Genomic DNA, 14050 nt, shown 5'->3' on the forward strand with positions numbered 1-14050 from the left:
AGGGATGTCCCGATCAGGTTTTTTTGGCCCCGATCCGAGTCATCTGATTTTGAGTATCTGCCGATACCGAGTCCCGATCCGATACTTTAAAAAACTGAATAAACAATGAACAAATGCTAAATATATAATATTTTCATTTTAATCACCTTATTTTATTATTTATCACTTAAACAGTGCACTTCTCCTTGAGGTAGCTTGGACAATCAAGTAATAATCTACCAGACTTAAAAAATGTACAAATTTCCATGTTATTTTATTTGTCTAAAAATAAATGTCCAAGGTTCCATATGTTAAACAAGAAATTATCTAATCTGAAATAACAGGTGGTTTTAATTTATAGATGAAAGGTTTCTAAAGAACCATTTATTGATTTAGCTATTTTAATTACAAATGTTCTAAACTTTTTTTTAAACAGTAATCAGAAATTTTGAGGTAACAAACAACAACAAAAAACATTTCCAAGGATTTTTCTTCAGACACGTGGTTTCTGCACTGATCTGTGGTTCAAATCCCCGCCTGACTAGAAAATCACTATGGGCCCTTGGGCAAGGTCTTTAATCCCCTATTGCTCCCGTTGTGTAGTGAGCGCCTTGTATGGCAGCACCCTGACATCGGGGTGAATGTGAGGCATAATTGTGAAGAGCTTTGAGCGTCTGATGCAGACGGAAAAGCGCTATATAAATGCAGTCCATTTACCATTTGTACAGATCAGTAGTTTCTGCCACTAGTCTTCCGTGTCTTGGCCCAACGCGTCATTCCTATTGAACAGCGCGAAGCTATGTCACAGCTCAGAGCATCGAAAGTTCAAAAGTCAACTTGAAAAGTAAAAGTAAAAAAAACAACTTACATTTGCGTCCTGACAGTCCTCAGTGTACCCCTCCGATGCTTTATCAGTGTTCGACAAGTTCAGAGCAGCGCAGTGAACGTGAATGAAGACAGAAGCTCTTTAAGACGCGCTCCTAAATGTGATGAGTGCACACGAGCGACATGCGCACACCATCTCTCACTCTTTTTTGCAGATGGAAACGATCACAGGACAATTTGTTTTGTTCTTTTTGTTAATCAGATGACAGATCGTCATCCTGAGGACTTGGTCAGCACCGGGTCCTGCTGCGCACGGAGAGATGACTGAGCAAGAGTTTCGGTGGGAAAGTGTCCATCATCCTCTTGTCATTCCATCGAGGCGTCAGGCTGAGCGCGTAAACACACAAACAGCAGTTCTGCGAAAGAAACTTTGCACGCGTAACTCCCCCCACCTCTGTCCGAGTTACAATTCCATTTCTTCTTCCCAAATTCACTGTGCAACTCTTGTTCCCTTTTCTCCTCTGGAATCGGTTTCAGCCGCATGCGTGTGTGAGAATGTCCGATTGAACTTATGTTTTTTCTTTTGTTCAATTAAAAAAAAAAAAAGATTGGGTTGAACTTTGACCGCGTCAGTCTACCGATAAGCGGCAATGCGCACTCCCGTCATAAGTGCCGCGTCAAAAGCCGAGCTAAAGCGACGCTTCTGACACCTCTAAAAAGCAATGTGTCTCATGCCTCTGATGCTTCCGACGCGTGAAAGGCCCATTAATCTGCAATAATGAGCTTGAAATAGCGCTGATTAAAATAATGAGGATAAAATCTATATTGGATTCCTGATCGGGATGCAACGTCCAATTTCGATCAAGTCTGAAACCACGTGATCGGGCCCGATTTCCGATCACGTGATCGGATCGGGACATCCCTAAATTTTTAGGGGGCGAACCGTTTGGTCTGCGACACCAATGCAGTGATGCCTAAGCAAAGTAGCATCATGTGGAATTATTTTACAACAGTTGTAAATAAAATCATTGGGAACTGTGATTCATGTAAGAAGGCAACTAAACATGTTGTTTCACACATAAGTTAAAAAATTAGTGCTATGTGCATGCATCAGCAGAATTTCCCCCATGTTATGAAAATAGCTAGTTCTGCCTTTTGTCTTTCCAACACCTTGGCATTTTTATCAGATGCTAACGTTGAAATATTCACATCTTGTTTTTTGTAACACATATATTATTATAAAATACCACTTCATGAGCATCAAGTTGACAATGAAACTTGCCTGTAAGTGATGACTGTGTCACAACTGAACTGATTAAAGTGAATTTATGATGCGAACCATACCTGATGGTTCAGTTGCAATGTAGGCCTTGTTGTATATCCTGCAGCAATAATATGACTAATTCATTATGATGTAACATTGCAACATTTGACATTGCTTCTCAACTTGTGATTATTTTAATTACTGATTAATCTGTTGATTCCATATGATTAATCATTTTAATGGAAATAGTGTCAGAAAATACAAAAATCCCCATTGTGGATTTTAAGAATCCAAGACAGATGAACCATGGTGTAAAACCCAAAGGTATACATTTCATAGCGATACTGAATTTTGACATATTGCAACATTTGTTGCTAACATTTTCTGTAAAAGCAATATGCCTAATCAGTTTTCAGACTTATGTCTGAAGAAAGCATGTAGGTATTGATTAAGGAATGAAGGCTTTTCCTGTCTACTTTACTGATTATGATGATTGACTATGTCTGTCCAACTGTTTCCTCTGAATGTTTTCTTTAAATTTGTCTACCAACACACTGGTACGAAAAAGTTGAAATTGATTTATTTCTCAATTCTGTAGGTGGTTTTGCTATTGTGTTCCTTGTGCGAACAAATCAAGGAGTACGTTGTGCCCTGAAGAGGATGTATGTCAACAATGAGTATGATTTGCAGGTGTGCAAACGTGAGATTCAAATAATGGTGAGTTTTTGTGCACAAAAACAAACAGACAAGCCCTGTTTTGCCTGTTTTCATATGGTTTTCTTTGCGGTAAAAACAGTCTCATAAAACGGCATCAGGAACACACCTTTTCAGAAACGTACCTACCTTTGAAATAGGGGTCAGCCCTAGATTGCTTTTTATCCTATCTCTCTAACAGATGTTTTTTCAGTTGCTGCAGCTAAATATACCTCCTCTTCTGCCATTCTGTCCCATGGTGTGCCCCAAGGTTCCGTTCTGGGACCTATTTTATTTGCATTGTACTTGCTCCCACTTGGACATATTTTGAGTTCCTTTAATGATGTATCATATCATTGTTATGCAGATGACATAGAGTTGTACATCTCCTTTTCTCCACAAAATGTTTCTAGGGTATCTGTTCTTCAAAACTGTATTGATGTCATATAAAACTGGATGGCTGCTAATTATTTATCACTTAATACAGCAAAAACTGAAGTCCTGTTTGTGCCCCTGAGGAGTTTGTTCCCTGAGTGATTAAGAACCTTGGCTCTCTATCCTCTTTTGTTCACTCAGCAGTCAGAAATTTGGGTGTTACATTTGACCAGGCTTTCAAATTTGACGCACACGTTACCCGTCTTATGCAGTCTTGCTTCTTTCATTTATGGAACATTGCCCGCCTTAGAAACATTGTGTCTCAAGCTGAGCTGGAACAGATCTTTCATGCCTTCATTTCTTCACGTCCTGATTACTGTAATTCGCTGTTACCTAGCCTCAGTAAGTCTTCACTGGACCGCCTACAAATAGTCCAGAATGCGGCTCCTTACAAGGTCTTCGAAGTGGTCTCACATAACACCCATTCTGTCCTCTTTGCATTGGATTCCAATTCAGTTCAGACTGCCATTTAAAATATTGGTGATGACTTTTAGACTTCTGCACGGCCAAATGCCACTTTACATCAGTGAACTCTTGCACCCGTATGTGACAAGCAGGTCTCTGAGGTCCTCGGACTAGAACCTTTTGGTTGTACCAAGGTCACGGCTGAAGACCAAAGGAGACTGTGCATTTGAGCTTGTGGCACCCAAACTGTGGAATGCACTGCCACTAGACCTATGTTCTCTGGATTCTGTTTGAACTTTTAAGGAGAAGCTCAAGACCTATTTGTACAGACTTGCTTTTAACTAGTTTTATGTTATTGCTGTTTTTAGTTTGTATTTTTATTTCTGTGTTCTTAAATTCTTGTACAGCATTTTGTGATTTTTATCTTGAAAGGTGCTGTACAAATAAACTTTACTTACTTACAAAATAAATATTAACAAACACTAGAATCATAATGACGGAAGTCAGTCTGTCACCTATATATCGAGGTTGCTAAGATGAATTTATGGCACAGACAGCTCATCGCAAGCAAAGATAAAGTATCTTTGTTGGCAAGGAGAAAACCAGTGATCATTGAAGAAAACAGGGCATACACTTACATACACTTGGAGTGATTCTTAATTTTGAACTTAAACTTCAAAGTGCCTCTAAAGCTCAAACTGGCAGCATGACTGTCATGCCTACAGTAGCTATTAAAACCACTAGGTAATGTCTGACTTTTGTTATGTTCATGGGAGTCAAAATCTTTTGAGCAGATGTCTGATTCTGATGTCTGACACTTCCTATTAAAAGTTCTGACTGGTAACTTTAATTGCTGCACAGCACCCTATTTAATGGGAGTTTTTGATGGTGTGCTGCTGTCAAATGATTACCAGTAAGATCATATAATAGTGATCATTATTAAAATATACTAGTGTGCCCTGTTGAATTACTTAAACAAATAGAAAAAAAACAGGAGAGAGAAAATCAAAACATTGTTGATGCACTGAGATGATCACAGATTTCCAAATTAATAGATATTTGGTGTTATTGTTTTGTAAGTCCCCTCAGCTGCTCTTTTGTTTTCATTCAGGGTCATCACAGCATTTTTAATAAATTTACAAAAAACTAAAAAAAAATCACATTGTCATTATGGGGTATTGTGTATAGAATTTTGAGGGAAATAAATTAATTTCATCCATTTTGGAATAAGGCTGTAACATAACAAAATGTGGAAAAAGTGAAGCGATGTGAATACTTTCTGGATGTACCGTATTTCACTTCAGTTTATTTATACAACACCAAATCAAAACAAGTTGTTTCAAGGCACTACACATGAGCAAGGTTCAAATCTTACCCACTTATTAGAATATTAGACATAGATATATTAGCCATAGAAATGCATTTACTATTTTCTCTGTGTGAGACTGTTGAAGATCTGGAGTTGTTTCTGCTTTTGCCTCTCACACAGAGTGCAACAGTTACCTAATTTTAGTTGAACTACAGTGGGACCAAAAAGTATTTAGTCAGCCCCTGATTGTGCAAGTTCTCCTACTTAGAAAGATGAGAGAGTCCTGTAATTTTTAACATAGGTACACTTAACTATGAGAGAAAAAAATCCACAAAATCACATTGTAGGATTTTTAAATAATTTATTTGTAAATTATAGTGGAAAATAAGTATTTGGTCAATAACAAAAGTTCAACTCAATACTTTGTAACATAATCTTTGTTGGCAATGACAGAGGTCAAACATTTCCTGTAAGTCTTCAACAGGTTTGCACACACTGTAGCTGGTATTTTGGCCCATTCCTCCATGCAGATCTCCTCTAGAACAGTGGTGTTCTAGAGGAGAGCCACTCCTTCGTTGCCCGAGCAGTGTGTTTGGGATCATTGTCATGCTGGAAGACCCAGCCACGTTGCATCTTCAATGCTCTCACTGATGGAAGGAGGTTTTGGCTTAAAATCTCATGATACATGGCCCTGTTCATTCTTCCCTTAACACAGATCAGTCGTCCTGTCCCTTTTGCAGAAAAACAGCCCCAAAGCATGATGTTTCCACCCCCATGCTTCACAGTAGATATGGTGTTCTTGGGATGCAACTCAGCATTCTTCTTCCTCCAAACACGACGTGTTGAGTTTTTACTAAAAAGTTCTATTTTGGTTTCATCTGACCACATGATATTCTCCCAGTCCTCTTCTGGATCATCCATATGCTCTCTAGCAAACTTCTGATGGGCCTGGACATGTACTGTCTTAAGCAGGGGGACATGCCTGGCACTGCAGGATTTGAGTCCCTCTCTGCGTTGTGTGTAGCCTTTGTTACTTTGGTCCCAGCTGTCTGCATGTCATTCATCGGGTCCCTCTGTGTAGTTCTGGGATTTTTGTTCACCATTTTCATGATCATTTTGACCCCACGGGATAAGATCTTGTGTGGAGCCCCAGATTGAGGGAGATTATCAATGGTTTTGTATGTCTTCCATTTTCTTACAATTGTTCCCACAGTTGATTTATTCATACCAACCTGCTTGACTATTGTAGATTCACTCTTCCCAGCCTGCTGCACATGTATAGTTTTCTTCCTGATGTCCTTCGACAGCTCTTTGGTCTTGGCCATGGTTGAGTTTGGAGTCTGACTGCTTGAGGCTGTGGACAGGTGTCTTTTATACAGATAACGAGTTCCAACAGGTGCCATTAATACAGGTAACAGGTGGAGGACAGAAGAGCTTCTTAAAGAAGTTACAGGTCTGTGAGAGCCAGAAATCTTGCTTGTTTGTGGGTGACCAAATACTTATTTTCCACCATAATTTACAAATAAATTCTTTAAAAATCCTTCAATGTGATTTCCTGGATTTTTTTTTCCTCATTTTGTCTCTCATAGTTGAAGTGTACCTATGATGAAAATTACAGACCTCTCTTATCTTTCTAAGTAGGAGAACTTGCACAATCGGGCTGACTAAATACTTTTTGGCCCCACTGTACCTGTGGCACCCTCTGCAGGCAATAGTGTTATATGATAAACAAAGTGATTGTTTCACTGTTGGAAAAGAATAAATAAGTTATACTGCCAAAATGACGACCATAACTTACTTGACGCCTACTTTACTTCTGATATCTTGCATGTGATTGATTCAAAATACAAAATATAATTTAATATTTACATAATACGTGTTTCCTATGTAGTTTATGATATAAATAATAATAATAAAAAAGATTTAAGCACCCTTGTTTGATTATGCTCTTGAATGTGTGTTTGTATCCATGCAGAAAGACTTAGTGGGTCACAAGAATATTGTTGGTTATTTGGACTCCAGTATCACAGCCATAGGATCACGGGATGTATGGGAGGTTTTCATACTCATGGACTACTGCAAAGGTGAGTGCTGAAGGATCTTAATTGATTTGGCAATTATCAAAATAGTGTGGTGATTAGTTTTCTGTCAGTCAACTAATCAATAAATCCAGTAATTGCTTCAGAAATAGCTTCAGATTTTTAGAAGAACTTTAAATATGAATAATGCTGTCATTTAATAATTGCAAATGTATTGTAAGTATTATTTATGTGAGTGGACTATGAAGTATGCAACACATTACAAATTTCAAAGTCATCATAGGCGTTACTGTAGTCTGTTTTGGAAAAAGCACTTGTATCAAATCAAATCAATTTTATTTATATAGCGCCAAATCACAACAAACAGTTGCCCCAAGGAGCTTTATATTGTAAGGCAAAGCCATACAATAATTACGGAAAAACCCCAACAGTCAAAACGACCCCCTGTGAGCAAGCACTTGGCGACAGTGGGAAGGAAAAACTCCCTTTTAACAGGAAGAAACCTCCAGCAGAACCAGGCTCAGGGAGGGGCAGTCTTCTGCTGGGACTGGATGTGGCTGAGGGAGAGAACCAGGAAAAAGACATGCTGTGGAGAGAAGCAGAGATCAATCACTAATGATTAAATGCAGAGTGGTGCATACAGAGCAAAAAGAGAAAGAAACACTCAGTGCATCATGGGAACCCCCAGCAGTCTAAGTCTATAGCAGCATAACTAAGGGATGGTTCAGGGTCACCTGATCCAGCCCTAACTATAAGCTTTAGTAAAAAAGGAAAGTTTTAAGCCTAATCTTAAAAGTAGAGAGGGTGTCTGTCTCCCTGATCCGAATTGGGAGCTGGTTCCAGAGGAGAGGAGCCTGAAAGCTGAAGGCTCTGCCTCCCATTCTACTCTTACAAATCCTAGGAACTACAAGTAAGCCTGCAGTCTGAGAGCGAAGCGCTCTATTGGGGGGATATGGTACTATGAGGTCCCTAAGATAAGATGGGACCTGATTATTCAAAACCTTATAAGTAAGAAGAAGAATTTTAAATTCTATTCTAGAATTAACAGGAAGCCAATGAAGAGAGGCCAATATGGGTGAGATATGCTCTCTCCTTCTAGTCCCTGTCAGTACTCTAGCTGCAGCATTTTGAATTAACTGAAGGCTTTTCAGGGAACTTTTAGGACAACCTGATAATAATGAATTACAATAGTCCAGCCTAGAGGAAATAAATGCATGAATTAGTTTTTCAGCATCACTCTGAGACAAGACCTTTCTAATTTTAGAGATATTGCTCAAATGCAAAAAAGCAGTCCTACATATTTGTTTAATATGCGCAGTGAATGACATATCCTGATCAAAAATGACTCCAAGATTTCTCACAGTATTGCTAGAGGTCAGGGTAATGCCATCCAGAGTAAGGATCTGGTTAGACACCATGTTTCTAAGATTTGTGGGGCCAAGTACAATAACTTCAGTTTTATCTGAGTTTAAAAGCAGGAAATTAGAGGTCATCCATGTCTTTATGTCTGTAAGACAATCCTGCAGTTTAGCTAATTGGTGTGTGTCCTCTGGCTTCATGGATAGATAAAGCTGGGTATCATCTGCGTAACAATGAAAATTTAAGCAATGCTGTCTAATAATACTGCCTAAGGGAAGCATGTATAAAGTGAATAAAATTGGTCCTAGCACAGAACCTTGTGGAACTCCATAATTAACCTTAGTCTGTGAAGAAGATTCCCCATTTACATAAACAAATTGTAATCTATTAGATAAATATGATTCAAACCACCGCAGTGCCTTTAATACCTATGGCATGCTCTAATCTCTGTAATAAAATTTTATGGTCAACAGTATCAAAAGCAGCACTGAGGTCTAACAGAACAAGTACAGAGATGAGTCCACTGTCTGAGGCCATAAGAAGATCATTTGTAACCTTCACTAATGCTGTTTCTGTACTATGATGAATTCTGAAACCTGACTGCAACTCTTCAAATAGATCATTCCTCTGCAGATGATCAGTTAGCTGTTTTACAACTACCCTTTCAAGAATTTTTGAGAGAAAAGGAAGGTTGGAGATTGGCATATAATTAGCTAAGATAGCAGGGTCAAGTGATGGCTTTTTAAGTAATGGTTTAATTACTGCCACCTTAAAAGGTGGCAGTAAATACCAAAGCAGCATTTGCCAGCAAAGAACTTTTGTTTGTTTTCTTTCTTTCTTTCTTTCTTTCTTTCTGTTTTCTTTTTTTTAAATAATTGAACATCATTATAGCTTTGTAGCAGGGGGGAAAATTCACCACATTTTTTATGATACTGGTCAAAACTTTTGATGAAAAAGATAAAGGAGAGCAAGCCAGGTTTTTATTGACTGAAACAGAAGTCCTCATAGTACACTCCCCAAACTCCCAGCCTCCTTTTTTAAAACTATATAAATGTTGGACACAAAACCTAACCACAGGAAAATGTCCTGGGCTTCACTGGATATTATATTATAGGTGGACAGGTGGTGAACTTGATGAATCAAAGACTGCAGACTGGATTCACCGAAGCTGAGGTCCTGCAGATCTTCTGTGACACGTGTGATGCTGTTTCTCGCCTGCACCAGCGGAAGACACCAATCATTCACAGAGACCTCAAGGTGACACATTTTGCCACTTTTGCAAACCATTCAGCTGCAGGGCAGTTGTCCCGATAAATTTAGGTTACCTTTACTCAATAAATTTGATCTGTATTGCATTGCATATTCACTTATATCCAATCAAAAAGTACAGAGTTTTTGGAATGTGTTGGAGACAAAAAGAAAAAGGTTTTGCCTGTTTTTCTGTGTATCATAATGCAACACTGGCTGACCCTTGGTTTTTATGTTACCTCTTTCAGGAGGCACCAAATAGGGTTAAGAATGAACATATGAGAGGGTCAGGGCAGTTCAGACAGACAGTTTGGAGACAAGGTTGGAGAGGTGAGATCAAGATAGTTTTGGTGTGTGCAGAAGAGGGACGAACCCAGGGTATATGGGGAGAAGGATGCTGAGGATACAACCACCAGACAGGATGAGAAGAGGGAGGCCAAAGAGGAGGTTTATGGACGTGCTGAGGGAGGGCATGTAGGTGATTGGTGTGATATAAGAGGAAGACAGGGTGAGATGGACACAGATGATCTACTAAGGTGACCCATAACAGGAGCAGCCAAAAGAAGTAGTGCAATATAACTCGGCCTCATTTTCATCCAAAGTAGCTCCACACTTTTGCATATGAGACATATTTTGTTTTGTTTGTCTGCAGGTGGAGAACATCCTCTTGCACGACAAGGGTCATTATGTGCTATGTGACTTTGGCAGTGCTACAAACAAGTTTCAGAGCCCGCAAACGGAAGGTGTGGCTGCTGTGGAGGAAGAAATCAAAAAGTATGTGCCTCTTTTCATCACTTTCATATTGGCAGCATTCTTGAAATAACAGTTTTACTTTAAGTCATGAGCAGCTTTAAGGGCCTTTCACACTGAATGCCTTCAGGGTGTTAAATGCACCACTCTAAAACCCATTATTTTCAATGAGAAGTGTTTTGTTTTTGATGCGTCACACCACAATGCGTCAAAAACCCCAGCTAGTGCGACGCTTTGCCAGGAGCGCATGTTGCCACTGGTTGTAAGGCCTTGATGCAGCCACTGTGGTCAAAGTTCGACCCAATCCAACTTACACCACTGCGCGCTGGGATGCAGCTTCATGCATCCATGAGAAACGAGGCATCAGGTCAAAGCATGGAAGAGGACAGAGTGGAGAAATGTGTCACAGAACTGTTAATTTATACACAGCAGTTTTCTGTAGAAAATACTTACAAATGTTGTTTTTTACCTCAAGATTAATTTGTGATTACTGTACATTTTGAAGTTAAAAACACATTTATTACATTAGAAAACTTGTAATTAAAAAAGCTTTAAGTTAAAACAAATTCTTTAGAAATGTTTGTTCATCTGTAAACTAAAATCATAACTTGTCTGTTGTTTCAGATGAGATGATTTCTATTTTGATTTGAGTCTGGTCTGCTTGAGGTTTCTCCCTCAAATCATCAGAGGGAGTTTTTCATTACCACTGTCGCCTGTGTGCTTGCTCTGGGGGTTGGTAAGGTTAGACCTTACTTTTGTGACGCGCCTTGAGACAACTTTGTTAAATAAATGAAAATAAATTGAAATTACATTAACATTATAAGGAAGCTTGGATATTTGTTAGTAGACAAATAAAATAGCATGAAAGGTAATGTGTACATTTTTAAGTGTAGTCGATTCATTCATATTTGCATTTCAACCATGAAAAAAATACACTGTAAATATAAATATTTATTATAAACACAGCATGAGATGATGTAACAATGACTGCAGTGTGTCTGATATTAGGATTTCTCAATGTGACACAAACCTCATGATATCATTTTTTAATTTAGTCATTTCAACATTTAATTACGTCCTTGTTGACTATGTGATTGCTTTTAATGTTGTAATCAGGGCAGAGTAATTACTAACATATGGATTTGACTATTCTAGTGATTGTCAATGCTTTGAAATTGTGTACAATAGAGGTGGGGCTGCTTCTACCTGTGCAAGTGTATTTTTGACTGAACTTTGACTTCATGGACATGTTTAATGATTCATTCATTTAATGTTAAAATATGAAAAACAGTTTCCATATAATTAAGTAGTTGCTCTTTAAAGAGCTTATGTTTTATTTAGAAGTGTAGCAGTCGGTGTTGGTTTTCAGAGATGACAGGTAAGCTGCACTCTCAGGACATTTTACCAGGTGAAGGTCTCCTCTGCAGTTTCAACCTCTTGGTGGAGTTTTTGAAGACACTTTTCTCACATTTTGAAGATCAGAGATATTCTCTTCTTCTTTCTGGACATCAGGTTTGGTGTCCATCAATGGAAATTCTGAAGTGAATCTGTATTTACAAGGTTCTCTGCACAGCAAATGTTGAAATGTTCCTGATGTGGGACAAGTGAATACATTTCTTAAAATATAAAGAAACATGAAAAAGTAAAAATAAATAAATAAATAAAAAAATCTGTTATTTAAAGTTGAGACTTTTCTTGTAGTCACAGCAGTAACAATTAAAAAACTGTGTAGCTTTATTTGGTAAAAATAAAAAAAATAGTTTGAACAATTTACAAATATAAAATGCTCACTTAGCTCGACTTGAGTGGTTCTGCAGCAAAAGGCTAAGGTAACGTTTAAAATTTCAGCGATGCACTAATGTCTCCTTCGATTTTTAATTACTGTTACCTCAGACAAATTTGCAGAAGCCCTGTTGCTCAAACAGGGTGTTTGTATATATCCAAAAATGAAGAATTTCAAATTGAGTGAGTCTGCTCAATAATACCGGCTGCCATGTCTCTCTCTGCCCGGATCTGTGGCCTGAACACTGACCGCTGTGTCTCTCTCTGGCCAGAACCCCCTTCTGACCAATTCCCCCTTGGCTCTGCCTCACTCCAAACAGTCGCTGAAAAAAAGCTTTTCCCAACAGGATAATGTCCGTCACTCGTTCTTTTGCTTTTTTTCCTCTTAATGTTGTGGTTATGACTGGCAGACTGTGTTTCAGTTTTTCCTGACGTGAATGCAAGATGGCAGTTGTCTTGCGTGTTCACTGGGCCCTCAAAAAGCCAGATAGTGATGTAGAAATCTCTGCCTCCACTTGCCACGTCCAACTACTTAAATGCATCCAACACGGTCAACGCAAGGGGTCGTCATCAAAATGATCATTTGATGCTTTCGGTGTGAAAGGCCCCTTAGTGTAGGCCAACTGAATTTTTCCACTTTCACTAATCATCATGACCACAACCTCAAGGTCCTACATGACTCTAAAGAACGCATTCATTGTGTTTAAATATTATTTCTTTCATGTACACACAGTACTTTAAATGTCTAATTACCACTTTAAGTAAGTATTAGTATTTTACTGGTCAACTTTTGTCATGTTTTAGATACACCACTTTATCATATCGTGCACCTGAGATGGTTAACTTGTACAACAATAAGATCATCACAACGAAAGCAGATGTCTGGGTGAGTGAAGATCTGTTTGACATTTCCGTGGTTGGTCAGTTTGCACATTACTCGACTAATAAGTAGTATATTTAGTGAAACTACAACATGTAGACTCCATCACAGTAAGATATACTCTCTGCTTTTAATCCTCCTCCTCCTTCTTCTTATAATAATAATAAGTTACGGTGTTATTAGTGTTTATTATATCATGTCTAGTTCATGGATGTTTGAAAAACAGCACAGAATTCTGCACTGTACAGTATTTATGTTACGGTGATGCAGTGTCACTCATACAATCCCAATTCCAATGAAGTTGAGATGTTGTGTAAAATGTAAATAAAAACAATACAATGATTTGCAAATCCTCTTCAACCTATATTCAGTTGAATACACCACAAAGACAAGATATTTAATAAAAAAGAAAAATAACTGGTGCAACACAGGAATAAGTGCCAGAAAATTTAATAAGGTGCTGAAAGCAAAAAATTTTTCAACGGGACTAACGTTTCAATGTGAGAGTCACATCTTCCTCAGAGTCCTGCACAAACAGAGATGGTACAGCTTAAATACTGACAGGAAGCAGGTGCTTTCAAAAGGGCATGACCACCCGTCAGACACAACACTCACTCAATTAGTAATCAATTCATGATTAGAAATGCACTGTCCCAAAACACACAAGACTAAAACCAGACTAAAAAACAATTATTAGAGAAAACAAGTAAATTTAGATCTTCATTCAAACCAAAAGGTTCCAAAGTGCCTAAAGTACTGATCGTGCCTCTTTACTAAAGAAAAAAATCTAAATCTTCTTCAACATATAAATTGTTTTTTTTCTACTTGCTATACTCCATTTGCGGGAAGAATAAAAAACATAATTTATAAATATTGGTACATTCTGAAGAGTGATCCCACACTTAAAGACATCTGTGCTGAACCACCTAAATTTATATTTAGGCGTGCCCGAAATATTCGTGACAGACTTGTTCATTCAGATATGATCAGTCCCGTCTCAACTGCATGGCCTTCCAGCCCACCAAAAGGTTTCTTCAGATGTGGTAATTGTGCACATTGTTCAAATTCCACTAATGCTTCAT

The 14050-nt window shown here is 38.3% G+C and overlaps 1 protein-coding gene and 1 long non-coding RNA gene across 3 annotated transcripts in view; one reads left to right on the top strand and one right to left on the bottom strand.

Moving 5' to 3' along the window:
• aak1b (AP2 associated kinase 1b) overlaps nt 1–14050 on the top strand; it is a 50397-nt gene that overhangs the window by 3188 nt on the left and 33159 nt on the right. For both annotated transcript variants that reach the window (XM_034191549.1, XM_034191550.1), the window contains exons 2-6: nt 2667–2785; nt 6886–6994; nt 9423–9565; nt 10209–10330; nt 12893–12974. In XM_034191549.1, the coding sequence (XP_034047440.1) occupies nt 2667–2785; nt 6886–6994; nt 9423–9565; nt 10209–10330; nt 12893–12974 (575 nt within the window). The remainder of the gene's footprint in view (nt 1–2666; nt 2786–6885; nt 6995–9422; nt 9566–10208; nt 10331–12892; nt 12975–14050) is intronic.
• LOC117528933 lies at nt 10634–11148 on the bottom strand. The gene is made up of 3 exons (XR_004565906.1): nt 11117–11148; nt 11055–11058; nt 10634–10942 (listed from the first exon to the last, which is right to left on the bottom strand). It is a non-coding gene; the product is annotated as an uncharacterized LOC117528933 (long non-coding RNA).

The sequence above is a fragment of the Thalassophryne amazonica genome, chromosome 17, assembly GCF_902500255.1.
Source record: "Thalassophryne amazonica chromosome 17, fThaAma1.1, whole genome shotgun sequence".
In the NCBI taxonomy this organism is placed as follows: Eukaryota; Metazoa; Chordata; class Actinopteri; order Batrachoidiformes; family Batrachoididae; genus Thalassophryne; species Thalassophryne amazonica.